The sequence below is a fragment of the Scomber japonicus genome, chromosome 9, assembly GCF_027409825.1.
Source record: "Scomber japonicus isolate fScoJap1 chromosome 9, fScoJap1.pri, whole genome shotgun sequence".
Taxonomy (NCBI): Eukaryota; Metazoa; Chordata; class Actinopteri; order Scombriformes; family Scombridae; genus Scomber; species Scomber japonicus.
In genome coordinates, this window is record NC_070586.1 from 15,960,438 (window position 1) to 15,979,003 (window position 18,566).

General features: G+C 40.3%; 1 protein-coding gene across 1 annotated transcript; it reads right to left on the reverse strand.

The window, feature by feature from the left end:
* Positions 1-10,636: 10,636 nt before the first annotated feature.
* On the reverse strand, positions 10,637-14,677 carry LOC128365149 (homeobox protein orthopedia B-like). The gene is made up of 3 exons (XM_053325800.1): positions 14,641-14,677; positions 13,908-14,302; positions 10,637-11,140 (listed from the first exon to the last, which is right to left on the reverse strand). Exons 1-3 carry the CDS (start codon positions 14,675-14,677, stop codon positions 10,637-10,639), a joined length of 936 nt encoding a protein of 311 aa, XP_053181775.1.
* Positions 14,678-18,566: the final 3,889 nt, after the last annotated feature.

The following is an 18,566-nucleotide window of genomic DNA, read 5'->3' on the forward strand; positions in this document are numbered from 1 at the left end:
ATCACTCTGTCAGTGCAGTGTTCCAGCCCGGCTCTCCTTACTGTCTGACTGACCCATTCATCTCCCGCGGGGGCCGTAATGAGCCGACCCTCCCCGTTTGGACCGACCTGACAGAGAGAGATTACTTTAAAGCCTGCGTGGATTTTCTCCCTTGTCCCCTCCTCCCCATTCCTCTCCCCTGGAAGTGGTTAATTCAAAGTGCATTAATGAGGAGCGATGGATAACACACTCTTCTTTTAATTACCTTCCAGCGCAGGTCTTCAGGGGAGGTCTGGTGACTCCCATCTGATGCTGGCCCGTTTGTTTGCTTTGCTTTTACTGAGTAAAGTCTCTTACCCATTACATTCTGTAGTCAGGATAATGTCTAATGAACCTTTTATGGATGAATCATAAAGCCACAAAGGTAGATAGACAGCTCTTGGTTCTGGTAACTGTTAAGAAAACAGTTGTAAACAGTAGTGTTCAAAACATACATTGATCATATTGATAACATTAAGGTATTGCACATTCCAAAAACACAATTTCCCATGAAGAGCCTTCTGTTACTTTTGGCCTCTTAAAGCAATAAACCCATTTACATGTTGTGAATGACAATTGATGGTGTACGAAGATGATGAGAATAATTCTACATAATAGTATAATTACAGAGTGCACTATGGAATAATTGTTTTGAAGCAGCAAGGGACCTCTTTTCCCAAGGAAAGATAATCAGACAGATTGTCACAATCACAGAGCGTTGGCCTTAAATTGAACTATAGGGTTGACGGTGTAAAAATATTGCCTCTGAAAAAGTACAATCCAATTGTATTTGATAGCAATGGTGAGGAAATAGGTTGATCCAAGTATACTCAACCTTGGGCAATGTGACCTTGATTTCAGCCTGGTGGCAAAAACAACACAACACAGAGGTGAAATTAATTGAAACTACAAAGAGACAACATTAAAAATCCTCTCCAGTAAGACATCTTGTTCTTTCAAGTAAACAATTCACATAAGAGTTACTTGTTCTTATTTCCTTGTTATGTACGGATCATTTAAAGAGATTACAGATGATTTCAGTGAGAACAAAACATACTTTATACAGAATACTTTATATAGGTTACCTGTTGGGTTAATGGTTTATGACCCCTTCCTATATTTATGGAACGCCATTTTATTCTGTTATGTGTTAATAAAGTCTCTAGACAGTGGCCTTATCAATTACGCTTTGGATATCATTGTTTCACTAGCAGGAAGTGATCCATATCCAGTTACCGGTACATAAACAGCAGAGCAGATCCAGGTGTGTCAGTGTCAGCGTCTATGGCTTTGAGAAGCACCTGTTGGTCAACCAAGCCGATAGGTCCAGGTCTGAAGAGTGGAGTCATGCGCCAAGAGGGCCAGCAGGGGGAGACTCCACTGACTCCAAAAGGAAGTCCGATTGTATAGAAGTCTATCAGAAAATGACCCCACTTCTCACTTGATATATTACCTCAGTAAACACTTTCCTACAGAGTTGATGGTCTTAATCGTTAGTTTCAAGTCTTCTTCAGTGCACCATGATGTTCATTTTGTAAATCATGGTCCCATTTAACTTATATTTGACGATAAAGCAGCATGTGCTTCAGGGCGTGGTGACTACCATGGTGGTGACGTTGGACACGTAACGTAAACATGGCGTAACCCCAGGTTGTAGCTGTAGCCTCCTTTTCGGTTCATGAAAGTTATTTGTAACATCATAGTCACCTAAAAAATGGATGTTCAATTTTTCCGGTAAGTACCTTTCAATGGCCTTAGGTCCGTTTTTCGCTAACAAAACTCAGCATTAGCATTAGTATTATCCTTATCATTATCACAGTTAATCATACACTGTAAGAGTAAGAGTAGAAGCACAATCAATCAATATAAGTTCTGTACTGTGCTAACCAAGCTAGCAATGTTAGGGTTAGGTCCACCCTTAAGTCCAAGCACTCACCTCTCATCACTTCTGGCTCCAAACAACCATGATGGCGATTTTTAAAATGTAAACTCAAGGCTTCAAAATGTGAGTCCTCAAGCTAGTGGGTTGAGGTCACGGAGGTCACGGAGGGCAGCCAGTAGTACCCACTGTAATCAACTTTTCATGACAACCCAGGTCCCAGGATACAGTGCATGATGACCCATCAGTCATATATCACTGGAGTTGATGACATGAAGAAGAAAGAGATAAAAGATTAAAAAGTTGAGCCTATTCAATTAGATGAACTAAGCATCAGCAGTGAGAGGTCTCGGGGAAGACAAGGATAGGATTAATGCAAAGTTTTCTTACTGTTTAAAGGCAACCATAGCTTATTTGACCAAAAATGATGCCAATCCTGATGGTCACCCCTAAATTCTGAGGTTTTTTTAAATCCGAGATGTTGCATTGAACTCATAATTTGCCCTATATTTGAACTATATGGCAGCTAAATGTCCCTCTGATTAGTCTTGTATCCAATTTGAGCACACAAACTGTATGTTGCTCCAGCAGGAAGTCTCTCAAACTCTGAAACATGTCTGCTCAGGGCAGGTGGGTGGGCCTTTGACACTTACCAAATGTGTTCCTTCATCATCCAGCCTCTGCTGTGGTCTGGCCAGTCTTATCCAGCCTAATAAACATTGATTAGACCACATAATCAATGCACTCAATGACAATGATTCAGTGCGCTGCATAAATGTATCGACTGCAATCAGCTACAGAACAGCAGCCCTCCTTTTCATGCATTTTCTGTATTTTATCAGCTTTGTTTTGATGGGACTATAATTATACAACCCTGTGTAGAGTTAAAATATTTCATTAAGTGATACAGAGATGAGATAAAAATCTATTGACCATCTGTCCAGATTTTTTTTTTAAATGCATGAATGAATAAACATTGTTTTGCACAGCCCTGACAGCTACCAAAAGGTGGCAATGTTTAGCCACTTTTGGCATCAAACCACTGCTAGTGCCTTGTTGCTGTCTTATCCTGAAGTACTGCACACTAAATTATATTTTCTTTGCAGAGCTGTGTGAATTCATTAAAACAAGAAATATGAGTAGAATTATGACTTTTCCATGCTTAACAATTAATTACAATGAGATGACTCAAATCAGTAAATGAAGTAGAACAACTGTTGGATATTCAAAGCACAGAGCTATGTTGTAATAAAAACTCATTTAAACATCCTGAATTCAAGTCCAACATTAAAAAAAATCGATATCTTGGCTGTTAGTCTGAGGTAGGAAAGTTTTTGGGGAATACCATAACACTATCTGCTCATACGGTTTCAAAAACAGCACAAGGACAAAGATCCTAAAGACAGCAATGTGATATATCATCTTTCATTAAACAGTTAAGGTCAATGAAAAAAAGCAGTAGGAAAACCCCAGTGTTAAGTATGTAACTTTGCTGCTCCTGGTTTCCGTGGCCATGCATGACCAGGTCATGTAATGAATGTTGATAAAGTAGAAAAGCTGGTTTAATCAGGACGGATCACTGTGCAGAGGTGGAGAATGTCAGAGAGAGCAGGCACAGCTGCTTAGTGAGAAATCCAATATTGACTGTCGAGATAAATGTCCCGCATATTCTCTCATCTGTCCCAGGGGCCGTGGTATTATGCCTCTCACGTTAGCACTCCTAATTGGATTAAAAATGGCTTGTTATTGGGAGAAAAATGACTGAGAAAACTATCATGATTATTGCCTCTCAACAGTGTTGGCTCCCTGAGCTGAGGAGGTGAAGTAACTTTCATGGCTTTGGAAAATGTAAGAAATCAGGTGATGTGGTCTGTAGATTGTGTTTTAAGATCAAATCAATGTGAAGCAAGGCATTCACACTCTGGTATTATAAAGCAAGAAATGTCACATCAAAGTCTCGTATTCGAGACATTTATTTGCAGATTCCTTGTTTTATACTTTCGAGCAATCAACTAGACTTTGTGTGTTTATTATATGTAGACATTTACTGTATGCATGCAGGCATGGCTGTGAATACATGCATGAAGAGAAATCAAACAGACAAATCCATCAGACGTCCACCGGGTTTTGTTTTGTAATACCACCAGGAGCACCCATTAACAGAAAATAAATGCTTGATGCCATGAAGCTGACAGTGTCTCATTCATACTGACACACCAGCTAAATTACACATAAAAGCACTGATAACATCATCATTAAATATTGATTTTAAAGATGGCTGAAACCAAAACACGTCTACGTATATGCTGCAAATTCAAACGAGAGTTTGGATGAGAGTCAAAGCAGATTGAAGGTTTAAAAAAAAAAAAAAGAGGCAGTCACACGCTGGCCTCTCATGAAGAAAAGATGGACAGAAATGAAACGGAAGAAGAAAGGGGGAGAGAGGTAAAGGGTTGGAGGGGGTAGAAAGAGATTTAAGGCTGAGGCTCAGAGCAGATGTTAGTGTTGATGATGATGGATGCAGGTTGTTGAGATGCAGAGTTGTTATCATGAGAGGCACTCGCAGGCTCCTCACAGCACACTTTCCCCCCAGATGTCACTGTGTGTGTGTGTGTGTGTGTGTGTGTGTGTGTGTGTGTGTGTGTGTGTGTGTGTGTGTGTGTGTGTGTGTGTGTGTGTGTGTGTGTGTGTGTGTGGTACCGCAGTGAAGAGGGAGATGCTGAAATGAGCAAGCCACATGCCCAAATTAGGCAAGACTAAATCTACTTTGTCTTTGTTGGTTTTTGTAGAGTTGCAGGTTTAAAAAAATCCTTTAATGCAAGAAATGTTTCTCCTCAGTGTAAACTTAGATCAACTACAAGTAATCACAGCAGTGAACAGAGGCAATGAGATACAACAAAGGATGGTTTATGAAGAAAGGGACACTGATTGGCACAGATGAGGCTAATGAACAACTATCTTTTACAATCAAAGGCGCAGACACAGTGAAAAGCAACTTCCTCTGAAGGCATAAATTGGATTAATTTGAAGATTTTCCACCTTTATCTCATCGGGAGAGAGCTTACATTCTCCTGCACCACACCACGCATCACTGGGTTACCACACACATCCCTACAATAATCCAGATTCACCAAAAACCACACATTGGCAGAACACACACACACAGATACACAGGTAGCAGGTGGTGTATGTGTGTGTGTGTTTGTGTGTGAATAGGACATGTTGAGTGGTAACATGCTCTACAACCAGATAAAAGGTGCAGGACAGAAACACGTCGGTAATTGATTGCTAATTAGTTCTTTTGTTGTCATCCATTGTGTCCTGACAGAGCTTTGCCCTGGGCTGTCTATTCACACACAGGCTTCCTGGACTCACAGCGAGGAAACGGGCATAGCCAGTTTATAATGAGACAGACTGATGTAACCCCAGCAGGCTTTAGTAACCCTCTGTTATTGAACTCGGATGCAAATACAGAACAATGGATTTTAAAAAAATTTGGTTTACAGGTAATATACATTTTTGTGCATTCTCGGACAAAAAGGAAATCATGTGTGTGAAGTCTTATTCCATGAATTATGAGAAGATGATAAGTTTTCCTCCCAAAATTGGACAGCTGCAGTGTAAGCCCTCAGCTGGATGCTGCATTCTGCCTTACAATATGTGTAGGAGCACACTATGTGCCATTTCCAGTGAGTTGCTATACCCACATCTCTCTCCCTCTCTCATCAGTGCATGAGAAATTACCTAATGAGGAATGGGTCGCACATTTCCACAAACTCATTAACCCGCGAGCGAGTGAGACTAATTGCAGCGTTTGGGTAATGTGATTTCACATCTGTTACTGCAGCCCAGGACACAGTAGTCAGCACAGGGCTGGATCTGGTGGGCAGAGCCATGCGTATAGAGCTAGATTTACCAGTACAACACACCGTCGCCTGACACTGCTGCAGCCAGATTGGATGGATAGATGGGTGGAGCATCAAAAATATATGCCAATACCTAGTGTATGGCTGCACCATGTATGAAAAGCTGGAGGGCTGTTAATTTGGAACCAATGGATACAGGAAGTGATGACAGTGGCAACAAGGAAGTGCACAAGGCTTTGACTGACACCAAAGGTTGGTACTAGATTGGATCATCTGGAGGGACGATTTGTAAAACTCTTATGAGATTTCTTTGTGTTGTTATTCTTTGAAATCACACAAACGTACTGTTTACAACATACTCAGTCAGTATGTACTGCAGTATGAACAATATAGTTTGCCAATACCAGTCGATTGTTCACACTGAAGTGCAGTATATGTAAACAAGACATTCACCTGGCCAGCAGCCCCTTCACATTGCCGAAAATGTCACCGCCAATTTTCAACCAGGAGTTATTTTGATAAACTAACTACAAAACAGGAATCAAGATGGTTACTTTCTTGCCAGATATTAAAACTTCAAGGTTTTATTTGTAGAGTTGTGAAGCAATTTACTTGTATTATGTTTTTATTGCTAATGATTACTAATGTATCACCTGCAATAGTCTCATGAGCATGTGTCCAAGCGTACAAGCTTAACGGCCACGTGTCACTAATGAGAATTAATTTCTGATTCCTACATACAGAACCTTTTTAATAAAGTGACATATTACGAGTCCTATAGCTAAAATTACAACAACTTAATCGCCATCAATGCTTGTTGGTGCAAAATGTTTTCAGCCAAAGTAAGTTTATCTGCAGAAACACAGTATCTACAGGACACACCCACTTTACTACATGACACCCACCGGGTTAGGTTTAGGGATCACAGAAGGAGGGGTTACCTTTGGCCGACCAATAGTGTCAGTTCAACACTCAGATAGTCAGACAGTCACAGTTATTCAGACAGTTAGTAAGTCAGTCAGTCATTCGGACAGATAGTCAGTCAATCAGTTATTTAGATAGACAGTCAGTCATTCATATAGTCAGTCACTCACTCATTCGGATAGTTAGTCAGACAGTCAGTCATTCACTCAAATAGTCAGTCAGACAGTCAGTCATTCAGATGGTCAGTCATTCAGATAGTCATTCACTCAAATATTCAGTCAGTCAGACAGTCAGTCATTCAGATGGTCAGTCATTCAGATAGTCAGTCACTCAGATAGTCACTCAGACAGTCATTCAGACAGATAGTCAGTCAGTCAGTCATTCATATAGTCAGTCAGACAGTCAGTCATTCATATAGTCAGTCAGTCAGTCAGATAGTCAGTAAGCCACTGAGTCAGTTAGTCAATCAGTCAGTCAGTCATTCAGACATTCAGTCAGATCTCACCGACTGTTGCATCCAGGCAAGGGGGAAAAGTGGAAGTTAAAAATAGGTCTAATAATCAATGACCTCAACACCATCATAAAACAGTGTAAGAAAAAATATTTCCTTTTAGATGTCAGACTGCAAAGGTTTTGTTCCACACATAAATGGGTTTGACATTCATATGTATACTGTTTGACTGTTGATAACAACCTATCTCATTTATGTTCAATACATTATTTGTGACTTGACATAAAAAAAATTCCATTTAAAGAAAAGAGTAAATTCTTCATTACAATCCGGTATTACCTATATCCTTTTTTGTTGTATTTAGACTTCCTTCTACTCAGTAAAATGTGACCTGGTCATTGTATCAATCTGTAAATGTAACCACAGTGTGATCCTGTTTTGAGCTGCTGCTGCATAGCACAAGCTTGAAAAAAATGTAAAAATTGTTTTTTTTAGTATTATTATTGCATGTTGGAAAACTTCAGGGTATTTCATTCAAGCTAATTGGGTATAACAGAAACATAGGGTTTGACACACACACAAACACACACACACACACACACACACACACACACACACATCTCAGAGCACACAGAAGAATAAATGAATTTTTCAGGGTCTTGACTTGGGTTGGTATTTTCAATAATTCAGTAAATTACTGCAAACAAATTTATGTTAATAGAAAAGGTGGGAACCAACTGTTTAATATGGGAAAAGTAATATACTTTTGTTAATTATGATTAATCCTTTGTTTAACCCCCCTGCATTGTTACAGAAACTCCAATTATAAGTTTACAGGCAGTGGGGCTGCTTATGGTAATGCCATATCTCATCAATTACCATCCCGTGACCGTAAATTGGCCTCAGCGCTGACAACGAGATGAGGTTAACACGCTGATTAATTTGAGCTGCTGTGATTTCAGGCTCAAGTTGACACTTATAATCTTTGACGCAGACAGTGAGGTCCGCTCACTTTCATAATGGATTTTTTTTTATTTTATTTACTTCTCTCGGAGCTGCGTCACATCTCACATCAGGATAATTTGAAATTTAAGTAACGCAAACAAGGTGAGAGTTTTTCTTACGGAACTGATGGGCAAGTAATGAGGAATTTTAAATAAATGTCAAATGATCAAGAGGTGTAAAAGCTAAATCGCTTAATGGCGTTTATTTGTAGCCTAATTTTTAAAAACTTTTTTGTAATGACATGTAGTAAACCGTACACAAGCTAAGGGTAATGATGAAAATATGTCAGTTTACCGACTTCAGGGTTACACCGTGTCAGTCTAATTTGGTAAATTACTGAAAATACTGTTTGTCTATTAGGTTTAAACACATTATTTTCATAATATATATTCACATTTATGGTGTCATGGGTACAACTGTGGTTAAGTTAAAGTTAAAGTTAATTTAATTTTAAAAATATTTGATGTATTTTTTAGTTAGTTTCCTAACAGACAGTCCCTAAGAAATGACAAGTTCAACATGTTTTCTATTTATTTAAAGAGGTTTTGCTTATTGTCTAATGGGTTTGTGCTCATCACCTGATAAATATGAGACAGCTGTTTGTGCGTAAAAGATGGAGCTAAGTGAATTAACGCTTTGTTGCTAATGCAGTGGTGTACAATTTGAGCTCTGTGAGTCTGCATTACTCCTTATTTGGTTTAGAGGGAGTGTTTTTTGTTTTGTTTTGTTTTTTCTCCACAATTTATACAATATGCGTCCATATAAGAGTCATCTGTAGAGTCATAGTAACCTTACAGAAGCACTCCACTACACTTGTATTAGCCTACTACGGATGAAAAAGTGCTAAAAATCTAACAATGAAACAAAAACAAATCACTAACCTTTGTCTAACTGCCTTAAACTTGAGGATAGACCACAGTTTAGCTATATGGTCTTTAGATGCAGCCTGGCTGTATATCAGACACAAGTGACCCAGATCCAGGGTGATATTTAATAGTGATAAAATCAAATGGACAGCCATAATATTCCGTAAGTTTAATATGGGAACTATGTAGTCTTTCAACTTTTCCACATTTCCTCCACCTCTGGTATTCCTTTAACAATCCATTTAGATCTTATAATAAGTTGAATTTTGGTGCAATGTAAATATTGAACCTCTGATCGATTATGTAACTTCTATTCAGTGAGGTGGGATCATAGCAGCCATTTTTACACCGGCGAATACGGGCGATAGTGTAGGTTGATGGCATAGATACACACAGGCCTTGTTCAGTTACAGTCCATCCAGTCAGCTCAGTGGGATGACCGTCATGGTTAAAGGCAATGACCGTCACATCACCGCACTGACATCTTTACCGCAGCTGTCTGCCACAGTGCGACCAGTCACCCTTCATAAACCCTTCAACCCTGTAACCTCATAAAAGCTGTTTAAAAAAACCCTATAGGTCACTGAGCAACGGACACTAACATTACAAGTTTAACAAAATTACACTGAAGCCTACAACTATGATTTGAAACAATACTCCTATCATTAAAGGATATAAACTATGAAAAATATATTAAAATAGCATCACTGCAATAGCAAATGTCACTACTGAGAGTCAATTATATCCTTCAGACAAAATAATTATATTTAATGGAGACATAAATCATTCTTGTTTTGACATTCTTGAAAATTACTTTTATTTGTTTGTCATTTTAAATTGGTACAAACCCGTCAATGTGGTGCATTTCGATGTAAGATCAAACATTTAAGAAATGTGTCAAGTAATAGCACATACAATAAGTTAAAACATGTCACAAAAAAGACCAGCGGGTACATAGCAAGAATGTTTTATCTACACAAAACATCCTAAAACAGAGTAGGCCTACTGAAAGATCATTGTATTTTTTTTCGTATGCTCCCGTCTCATGCAGACGAGACTGAGGTTGCCTAACAGAAGTACCTGTTCAATCTGAGTGAGCACCATTTTCTCCCTAAATAATCCAAGCGTTTAAATTCACATGCACAGTGCATGCCTGCTCAATAGGCCCACCAGCAGTATGGTGCATGTGTGGTAGGCTGTTACCAAAAATTTGTTACCAATCTTATAAATAACCGTTTTGACATAACACAACTTCACCTGAACACAATAACATGTGTGCTTAAAGACACACTCAATGAAAACGTAAATACGACGATTGTTTGGCTCTCGGTAATTAGGGCATACACTCGAGATCATTACAATAGTATTTATCATCAATAGTTGATAAAATCCTTTTGAATTAACAAGATAAATAACCCCAAACCCAAGTTATTTTTTTCTTCCATTTGTCCATCAGTGTTGTCCTTTTCCATTTTCTCTCGTTTCGGGCCTGATTAGCTCGCTCGTTCTCTCGTTTTGATCTAAATAGCTGGAATAAAAACAGAAAAAAGAGCCGGAGGTTGGGGCTGGGAGTGGGGGAGTTAGCTGGGTGCAAGAGGAGTTTGGTGGAGTGTTTTTTGAAAAGTCACTAGGTGAAACTCATGGACACTGTGTGCTCCAGCGCTTTGCGTCGCAGTGACGCGATGCTTGTCCCTCTCCACATGTCACTGTCCGGGGAACTACACAGCTGCGGGGAGCCCGATACGTTCGTGGGCCCGGAGAGAGAGGCCGACATTCCTGGGAAATGCGACTGGTAGAGGTGGGACTGCAGACCGGAGCCGTTGGAGGACAGGCCGTTGGAGAGACCCATGGAGTTTGGTGGCGGGCCGTGACCCAGGCTGCACTGTGACAGAGACTGCGCCATGCCCGTCTGGCGACCTAGAGCTGGCGGGAGCTGCAGCTGGGAGACCCCCGGCATCCCCGTGGCCCAGCGAGAGTCGTTGGCGTGGAAGGAGCACAAGCTGTTCTCCATGGCGGCCGCGGCAGAGAACTGTGGCAGGCCCGGTGTCGGGAGCAGCGTCCCCGGGGCGCGGAACACATTGGTGGTCTTCTTCCTCTTCTTCCACTTGGCGCGTCTGTTCTGGAACCAGACCTGAAACCCGAGAAACGAAACCATGAGCCATCATGTGGACCAGATGTTTTGATAAGTATCTGTTTTTACAGCATGTTGAGGGATGATGATGACTGTAAACATCAAGGCCACCGATGTTTACAGTCATCATCATCAGACAGATGCTGGAAGTCACTATATAGCCTGCTGAAAAATACCTCTACGCACGACAAGCATGCTTCAATCTGAAACACCACAGCTTCAAGGCTATACACGGGACATTATAGGGGCGAGAATATTAACACAAGACTTAAAATATAAGTCTGTTGTTAGGCCATGACAAGGACAAAAAGACAGCATGCAAGGTGGTTTGAGAACCCTTCATGTATCCCATGTATATAATCCACCCTGAGTGTCCTTGAACATCAAGGGCCTGTGCTGTGATCCCGACGCTGCTAGATGACCATTGTTGAACTGGGCCAAACAAAACCAACAAAAAATAGATTTAGACCACCACAGATCTCTTATCCGAAAATGTTCACTGTCTATAGGCAGAACTTTAAATGGTTGCTGTCCGACGGGTGTAATTCGTGGAATATACTAAATTATATTCGTATCCAACCTTTATAACGTTAAAAGAAGCCTCTTAAATTAAGTTTTTATAAATACCAATCAATCGCCTGCTGTTAAAATAAAATCTTGCGTTTCTCGGATGTTATGGATGGCTCTGAAGCTGTCACAATACCAGGGTTAAGGATTTCATTTCGCATACAATATTTTATACCAGCGGGGCTTTGTATAAAAAACGCATCAGGGTGTTTTATTACTGGTGTTCTGCAGCAGTGGGTCCAACAATCTATCTTTCTAACATCTTATTTACACGCAGATTAACTGAAAATTGCTTCAAATATTGTGTGGGCTTGAATAGGCTACAAATATCCCGCACTACTGTACACAATCTATGTGAAAACAAAACCTATACTCCTCTACACGCACCATAAACACACACACACACACACACACACACACACACACACACACACACACACACACACACACACACAGCTTTAAAAAAAAACGCACGCGCGTCCCCGTTGAGCTTTATAAAGATTTCATCATCATCGGGCGTGATTAATGCGCGCGCGAGGCCGTGAGTCGGTGCCACCGTATTAAAAGTGAAATCTCGCTCTCATTCCGCTCAGCCATCCGTGAAACGTCGCCCAAACCCATTACACTCAGGGGGGAAAGAAAATGCAATTTCTCATTCCATTAAAAAAGTACAATACATTCTTGGGTCCTATTAAGACGTCGCTGATAGAGCGTTTTAAAGGAGAGGCTGTGGAGCCACGCACGCAGGAACGTAGGACCAACACGCCCACTGAAGGCTGCACCTGCACGGCCTGCACTAATGTTTACCAACAGCCAGCAGGAACCGAGCTACACCAAGCGGCGAGGATCTTGCACACGATGGAATAAAGAATTGATTATTAAGGTGACTAATGATTATACTGGTTTTATTGCTTTCAGTGGGATCATTTGCATGAATTTTACATCACTGGTTAATAACCCGTTCACTGTTATAAATAAGACTGGAATTGGTTGATAATGTGTTTGGTTTATTAGAGCCTGATATGTTCCTGCATGTTTGTTCAAAAAAAATAATAATAAGCAGATCAGCAGTGTGTGAATATGAAAAGTTTCAACCCGTTTAGATTTTTACATAAGCAAAGATAAGTAAACAATTAAGTGACAAACATTATAATAATTGCGTCCAAAAAGAAGGGAGGGGTGTGTCCAATTTTCATTAATGAAATTCTAAAGTAGGTATACTGTTCTAGACACAATTTTGTTAAAAGTGCTAGATGTGTCTATTTGTTAATGTTCAAATAAATATCAAACAATCTTTTTTTTCCTTTTTCGTTTTTTCCTGAAGTCCAAAATTTTAAATTGAACAGTAGCAAAAAGAAATAATCATTAGACAAATGTAAAGGAACAAATTAAGAATTTTCACCTTCCCCAAATTAATATTTCTGTTGACAGACAGGTGGGATTAAACAGTATTTTTGATATTGTAAAAACGACCCCTGGATATAATATTTCACTTCAGGGTCACAGTTTTTCGCAGGTGAGAAAGGTTTCAGCACCTTGGACAGAGTCCTGCATGTACTGAATGAAGGGCGACTTCTTTAATTACAATATTACTCACAATAGGCTAAATCTACACAAATAATTACATATTCTTGTTATTCAGTTAAAATTATTTGTAGTAGCCTGTTTTTTTCTAAAAGCAACTGTTACCGGAATATCAGAGCACAACGAATCGACCCTCAGTCTTTTGGACGAACCATGTTTTGTAATGAGTAAAGTGAGACAGGATATTATTTTTAGTTTATCAAACTACAAGAAAATGTTTTTTTAAATATACTTTTTGTCACTAATAACAATACACATATATAACTAAGATTACAGCAGTGGCACACCTGTCCATCCACCAAGTAGTTTTGATATTTGACATAATTTGCACCAAAATCTTGACACCTAATTGGCCACAAAATTTCTAGGGATAAAAAGAGATGACTGCAAAACATTATGGTAAATAAACAAATATTCGATATGACCAAACCTGAATCCTCGTCTTAACAAATAGCCACATTTACTCATTGCCTTCCAAATGCATTTAATGGATGATTTTTTGATATTTATGCTGCCCAACAAAATCAAATCTGAACCTAATGCCACACCCTGTACTCAATATCATGCCAGTGTCTGCATCCTTTAGTAAAATCATCCACCATGCCCACGTGTTTACCTGAACTCTGGACTCGGTGAGGCCGATCCTTAACGCCAGTTCCTCCCTCATGAAGATGTCAGGGTAGTGGGTTTTGGCGAAACTGCGCTCCAGCTCGTTGAGCTGCGCCGGGGTAAAGCGTGTCCTATGCCGCTTCTGTTTCTGCTGACTGGCGGTCTGACCGGAGCTTTGCTGCGGTTGCTGCTGCTGCTTTTCTTGCTCCTTCCCGTTCACCGGCATGCCGGCCGAGTTGGATCCCACAGTGGCAATGTCTTCTCCGGGCAGAAGAGTGGTACCTTCTACAGAGTCTGAACCAGGGGCCATGTCTCCCGGATGCCCCTGGTCTGGCACCCCACCGCCAAGCCGACACTTTAGAGCCTCTCGGTGTCCGAGTAACTCTGCAGCATCCTTCATCCCTGAGAGGATGAGGAGGAGAGAGGCTTTGAGTAAATATATGGCAAATCTAGCAGCGTATGCATCTTAAAATGTATTAAAAGATTTACTTTATATGACAAAGGAGACAGATGCATTTTAAAATAAGAAATAAACTTCTTAAAGCTCGGCTCTTAATCGTATCTTTACTGTCAGATCATTCTTCATTCCTGCTAAATTACTATAAAGCTTCGAGCGACAATAAACCACTTAGCTGTAAACATCATTCAATACACACTCTATTTAACACTTCACATAATTAAACAAAAAGTTGAAATCTTACAGTGGAGTTTAGGGCCGGAGTTTAGTGATGATAACTCACCGAGCCGAGCATCCAGGAGGTCGGCGTGAGAGAGCATGGCGTACCGCTCCAGGGCGAAATGCGCTCCAAAAAAACCCTACAACTTTGGGTCAATTTAAAAAGTATATATCGTCTAAATGAACGAAAATTCGGTTTGTGGTTAAAAAAGGAGGTCCCTTGCATTATAATGTCCTTTAGAGCGACGGGGAGGCGCTTATTAGTTGAAAGAACCCGTGAGCTTCCTCAAATAAGAGCCAATCAGAGCATGAGCTTGGAAATGTCAGCGACGTGACTCCCCCCTCTTCTCTCTCTCTCTCTCTCTTTCCCCCTCTTTCAAACACCCGTACGCACCCTCGCGAGCACGCGCTTATAGACCTAAAACGCGCACGAAACAACTACAATTCAATTCAATCCTCTGCCATTCCATCCTCTGATTTATTAGCTTTTCATGCTCAAATTATTTCACGTTAAACATCTTAATGTGTTTGTTTAATCTCATATAGCCTGTGCCATGACGAGACTCCTGTCTGTAGATGGACTTACATGTAAAATACTGCAGGTGAGAACATGCAAAGAGGCTTGCTGTATGTTGCTGAAGAATGAAGAATTGTCCCAGTAATGTATTGTCATTTTAAAAAATTGTGATATCAAAACCTCAATTGTCAAATAATTAGACTATAATCAGACATTAACCCTGCTTTAGAAAGGGATGACTCATTTCACAAAATAACAAAAACTAAATCTTTATACATTAGAACAATTTTCATGCTGCTTAATCTGTATATTTATAGGTAATATATTTATTAAATGACTGAGATCAGGAGAATTATAGCGTTGGTTGTAAGAAAATACACAAGAAGCCTTATAACATCATGGCCTCATCCAGCAGAGCCCCCATTCCCCCCCACCCCCGTCCTTGAATCCCAAACAAAACGAATATCGCTCCCATTCCCCCATGGCAGGTGATATGTGGAGACAAATCGAGGAAATAAATAAATAAACGAGTACAGATGGATTTAAGCTCTGTTAGTGATCGGCCGCTTTAACTCCCATCGACTTTTCATCAACGCGGGCACAATTAAAGGTATTTAGGCCTGTTTGGTTCAAACAAAATCAGACGTGGTAGACAGTAAACGATTGTGCCCCCTTTAGCAGTGGTCCATAAGTAGGTCTATTATACAATTAACAGGACAGCCATTGATCTGCACTACTTCTCCAGACAGTGCTGGTTAGAGAGGGCTTTTGGCAGATGTCAGGGTGAGCCCGGTGAATAGACCACCGACTGGGACTAAATAGGTTTCTTTGCAGCCGCACAAAGGAGGCGTCCGAGCGAGGACTCCTCTCTCTCTCTCTCCTCCTGCACCACATGGAGACAGCTCATCTTTTATGCTCCTCAACTGCAATCTGCCGGGATGCAGGGAAGTAGCCTCTATGTGGCACAGCGTGAAAACTTAAGGAAATGGACTGGTGCATGGTCCACTGAGATGAGGAAAGCTGTGACCGGCTTTCCGAGGTTCAGGAGAAGCAATCAGCAGGAGGAGCAGCAGCAGCAGGAGGAGCAGAGCCTCGTTTGATTCAGACGTGTAGACCAAAAGGGAGGAGAGGGACTCTGTGTGTTGGGAGTTGTAAGGCCATCCCTGCGTTTGTGAAGGGCTTGAGCCTGGAGAGACGGTCTGTATGCTTTGGAAGTTGTTTGATTTCCAATTCGTGTAAGCCTGAAGACAACCAAACAAAATCTAAAATGTGATAATAAACTCAGAAATAATTTTGACTTGTTGCTAAAGAGAAATTTTGCAAATATACAAGCAGACAGTAGAATATCACATGGCATCAATAGTTGAATAATGAATTATTTATTAATACTAATATGTCAATTAATGTAATAATAAATTGAATTCTTGTCATTCTAATTCGAGATAACTTTAAGGCAATTATTATTATTTGAGCCTAATTGGATCAAACTGGCATTTATTATTTTCCCTTTTACTAATTTAGAAATAAAATTGCATTATACTGCTTCTCATGCAATTATTATTAATATTAAAATTCAGGATAAGTAGTAAGTTCATGTTATTTTTCCATAGACAGACAAAATAAATATTATTATAATAACAATAATAATAATAATAATAATAATAATAATAATGACTATGCTTTTAAAAAGGACAGATTCTGTTTTTTTAAGTCCTGCATGTTAAAAACTGATAAGGGTTTTTTCTGCAGTAACAGCAGTCCAGAAAGCAGACACCCCCTCAGCTGTCCGATCCTCCGGCTGTAACTTATTGCTGTAATAAGAGGAACCCCCTTGAAATGGGTCTATGTCTCACTCAGCCTCCCTAACTGGACCACATCAATCTTCCCCAGTAAAAACACACTCACATACAATCCTCCCGGGTTAATGCGGCGCATCTGAGTGCGGAACGGCTGTTTACACGCGAGGAGACACTTTTAATGGAAGCGCACCAAAAACAAATGCAATTTTGTAGAGCAATTTCAAAGATCAAGAATTCCGTGTCCACCCTCTCCGCGGTTTTTTAACAATCAAACTGCGTTAAATCCATTGCTCATATGGGCCTTCGCAGAATAGGATAGTACAACAGAATGGTAACAAAAGGCAGATGCGGGGATAAGATCCTTTACACCATAACCAAATAGTAACACAGACCAGTGACTTGGACTGGTTGTTCAGGCCTATTGCATCGCCTCGTAGGCATCTGCATCCACTCAGTTATAGAAATCTAAAGAGAAAATCGATGTTCTATCTGCAGAAAAGCTACTCTTACAAATCACGACGTAGTTTTATGCAGGTGATTTCATGACAGTCGGAGGAATAAGAGGCACACACATAAGTGCGTTGCATCCGAGAGGTGTACAGAGAGAGGCGAGAGCGGAGCGCCACAGACAGGCAAACCCATTAGAGGCTTCCCTTTTCGGCCACCCAGCCTGGCTGCACCAACCCTGCGCATCTCATGCCCCAATTAGGCCCGCTGCCCTCCGCCTGGTCCCCGTTACTGCGTGATCTGGTGCACAGAGCGGTAATCACGGCTTCAAATAAAATAATCAGCAAAGAAGAGCGATTTCCTTAATAAGGAAGAAGAGGCATGTGTCACGGAGAGGGTGGTGTGGTGGTGGCGTGAGCGTGTGTGTGTAGCTGGTGGTTGGGGGGGTTATTGAAATAGCAATGAAAGTCACAATAGACGTCATTAACAAAGTGGTGTTCAGAGTCTTTAAGCTGCCTTAAAATGTCTCATTATTTCCGCTGTTAATATGTGACCCCTGCTCAGGTGCTCTATGTTTAGGGTGCTTGTAATTACCAGGAACATCCAGTGTGTACAGTGTCAGGTAACAGCTGACAGTGGTTCATCAGCATTGAATTCAGCACCTCACAATATGAAGGTGGGGAAGTTTCAACACGTTTATTGGTTCAATATTCACAAGAAAAAGTACAAACACACTCCAGCTCTGTGGATGTTGGAGGTAAAATGAGGAGGTGTATTTGTTGTTATGTGAACAGCATCTCTGTAAAAGATCAATTTTATGATCACACTGATCAGAAATCATTTACACCTCTGTTCAAAACATCACCAGACGTGTCCTTGGTATAGGATTTTTTGACCCATCAATTTGTAGAGTTAACTGAAAAAGAAAAAAAGAAAAGATACATTGTATCTCAGTGTGATTGTCCCTTTACAGAGACCTCTTAAAACCTATTGTGTAAAAAAACCTAAGCTTGTTAGTGATGTTGTGATGACTTAAGGACTAATAACTCATAAAAAATACCATAAATGTTGATTAATCAGCATAAATGATCCAAGTCGACCAAGACCTTTAACTTCTGATGAGTCACAAAAGGTGGCAGCCCTAAACATCATACACAGTCACTGGAAAGCTAAATACACAAGTGGGACAGCCAATATGTATTATCAGGCTATAAAATCATTCTTAAA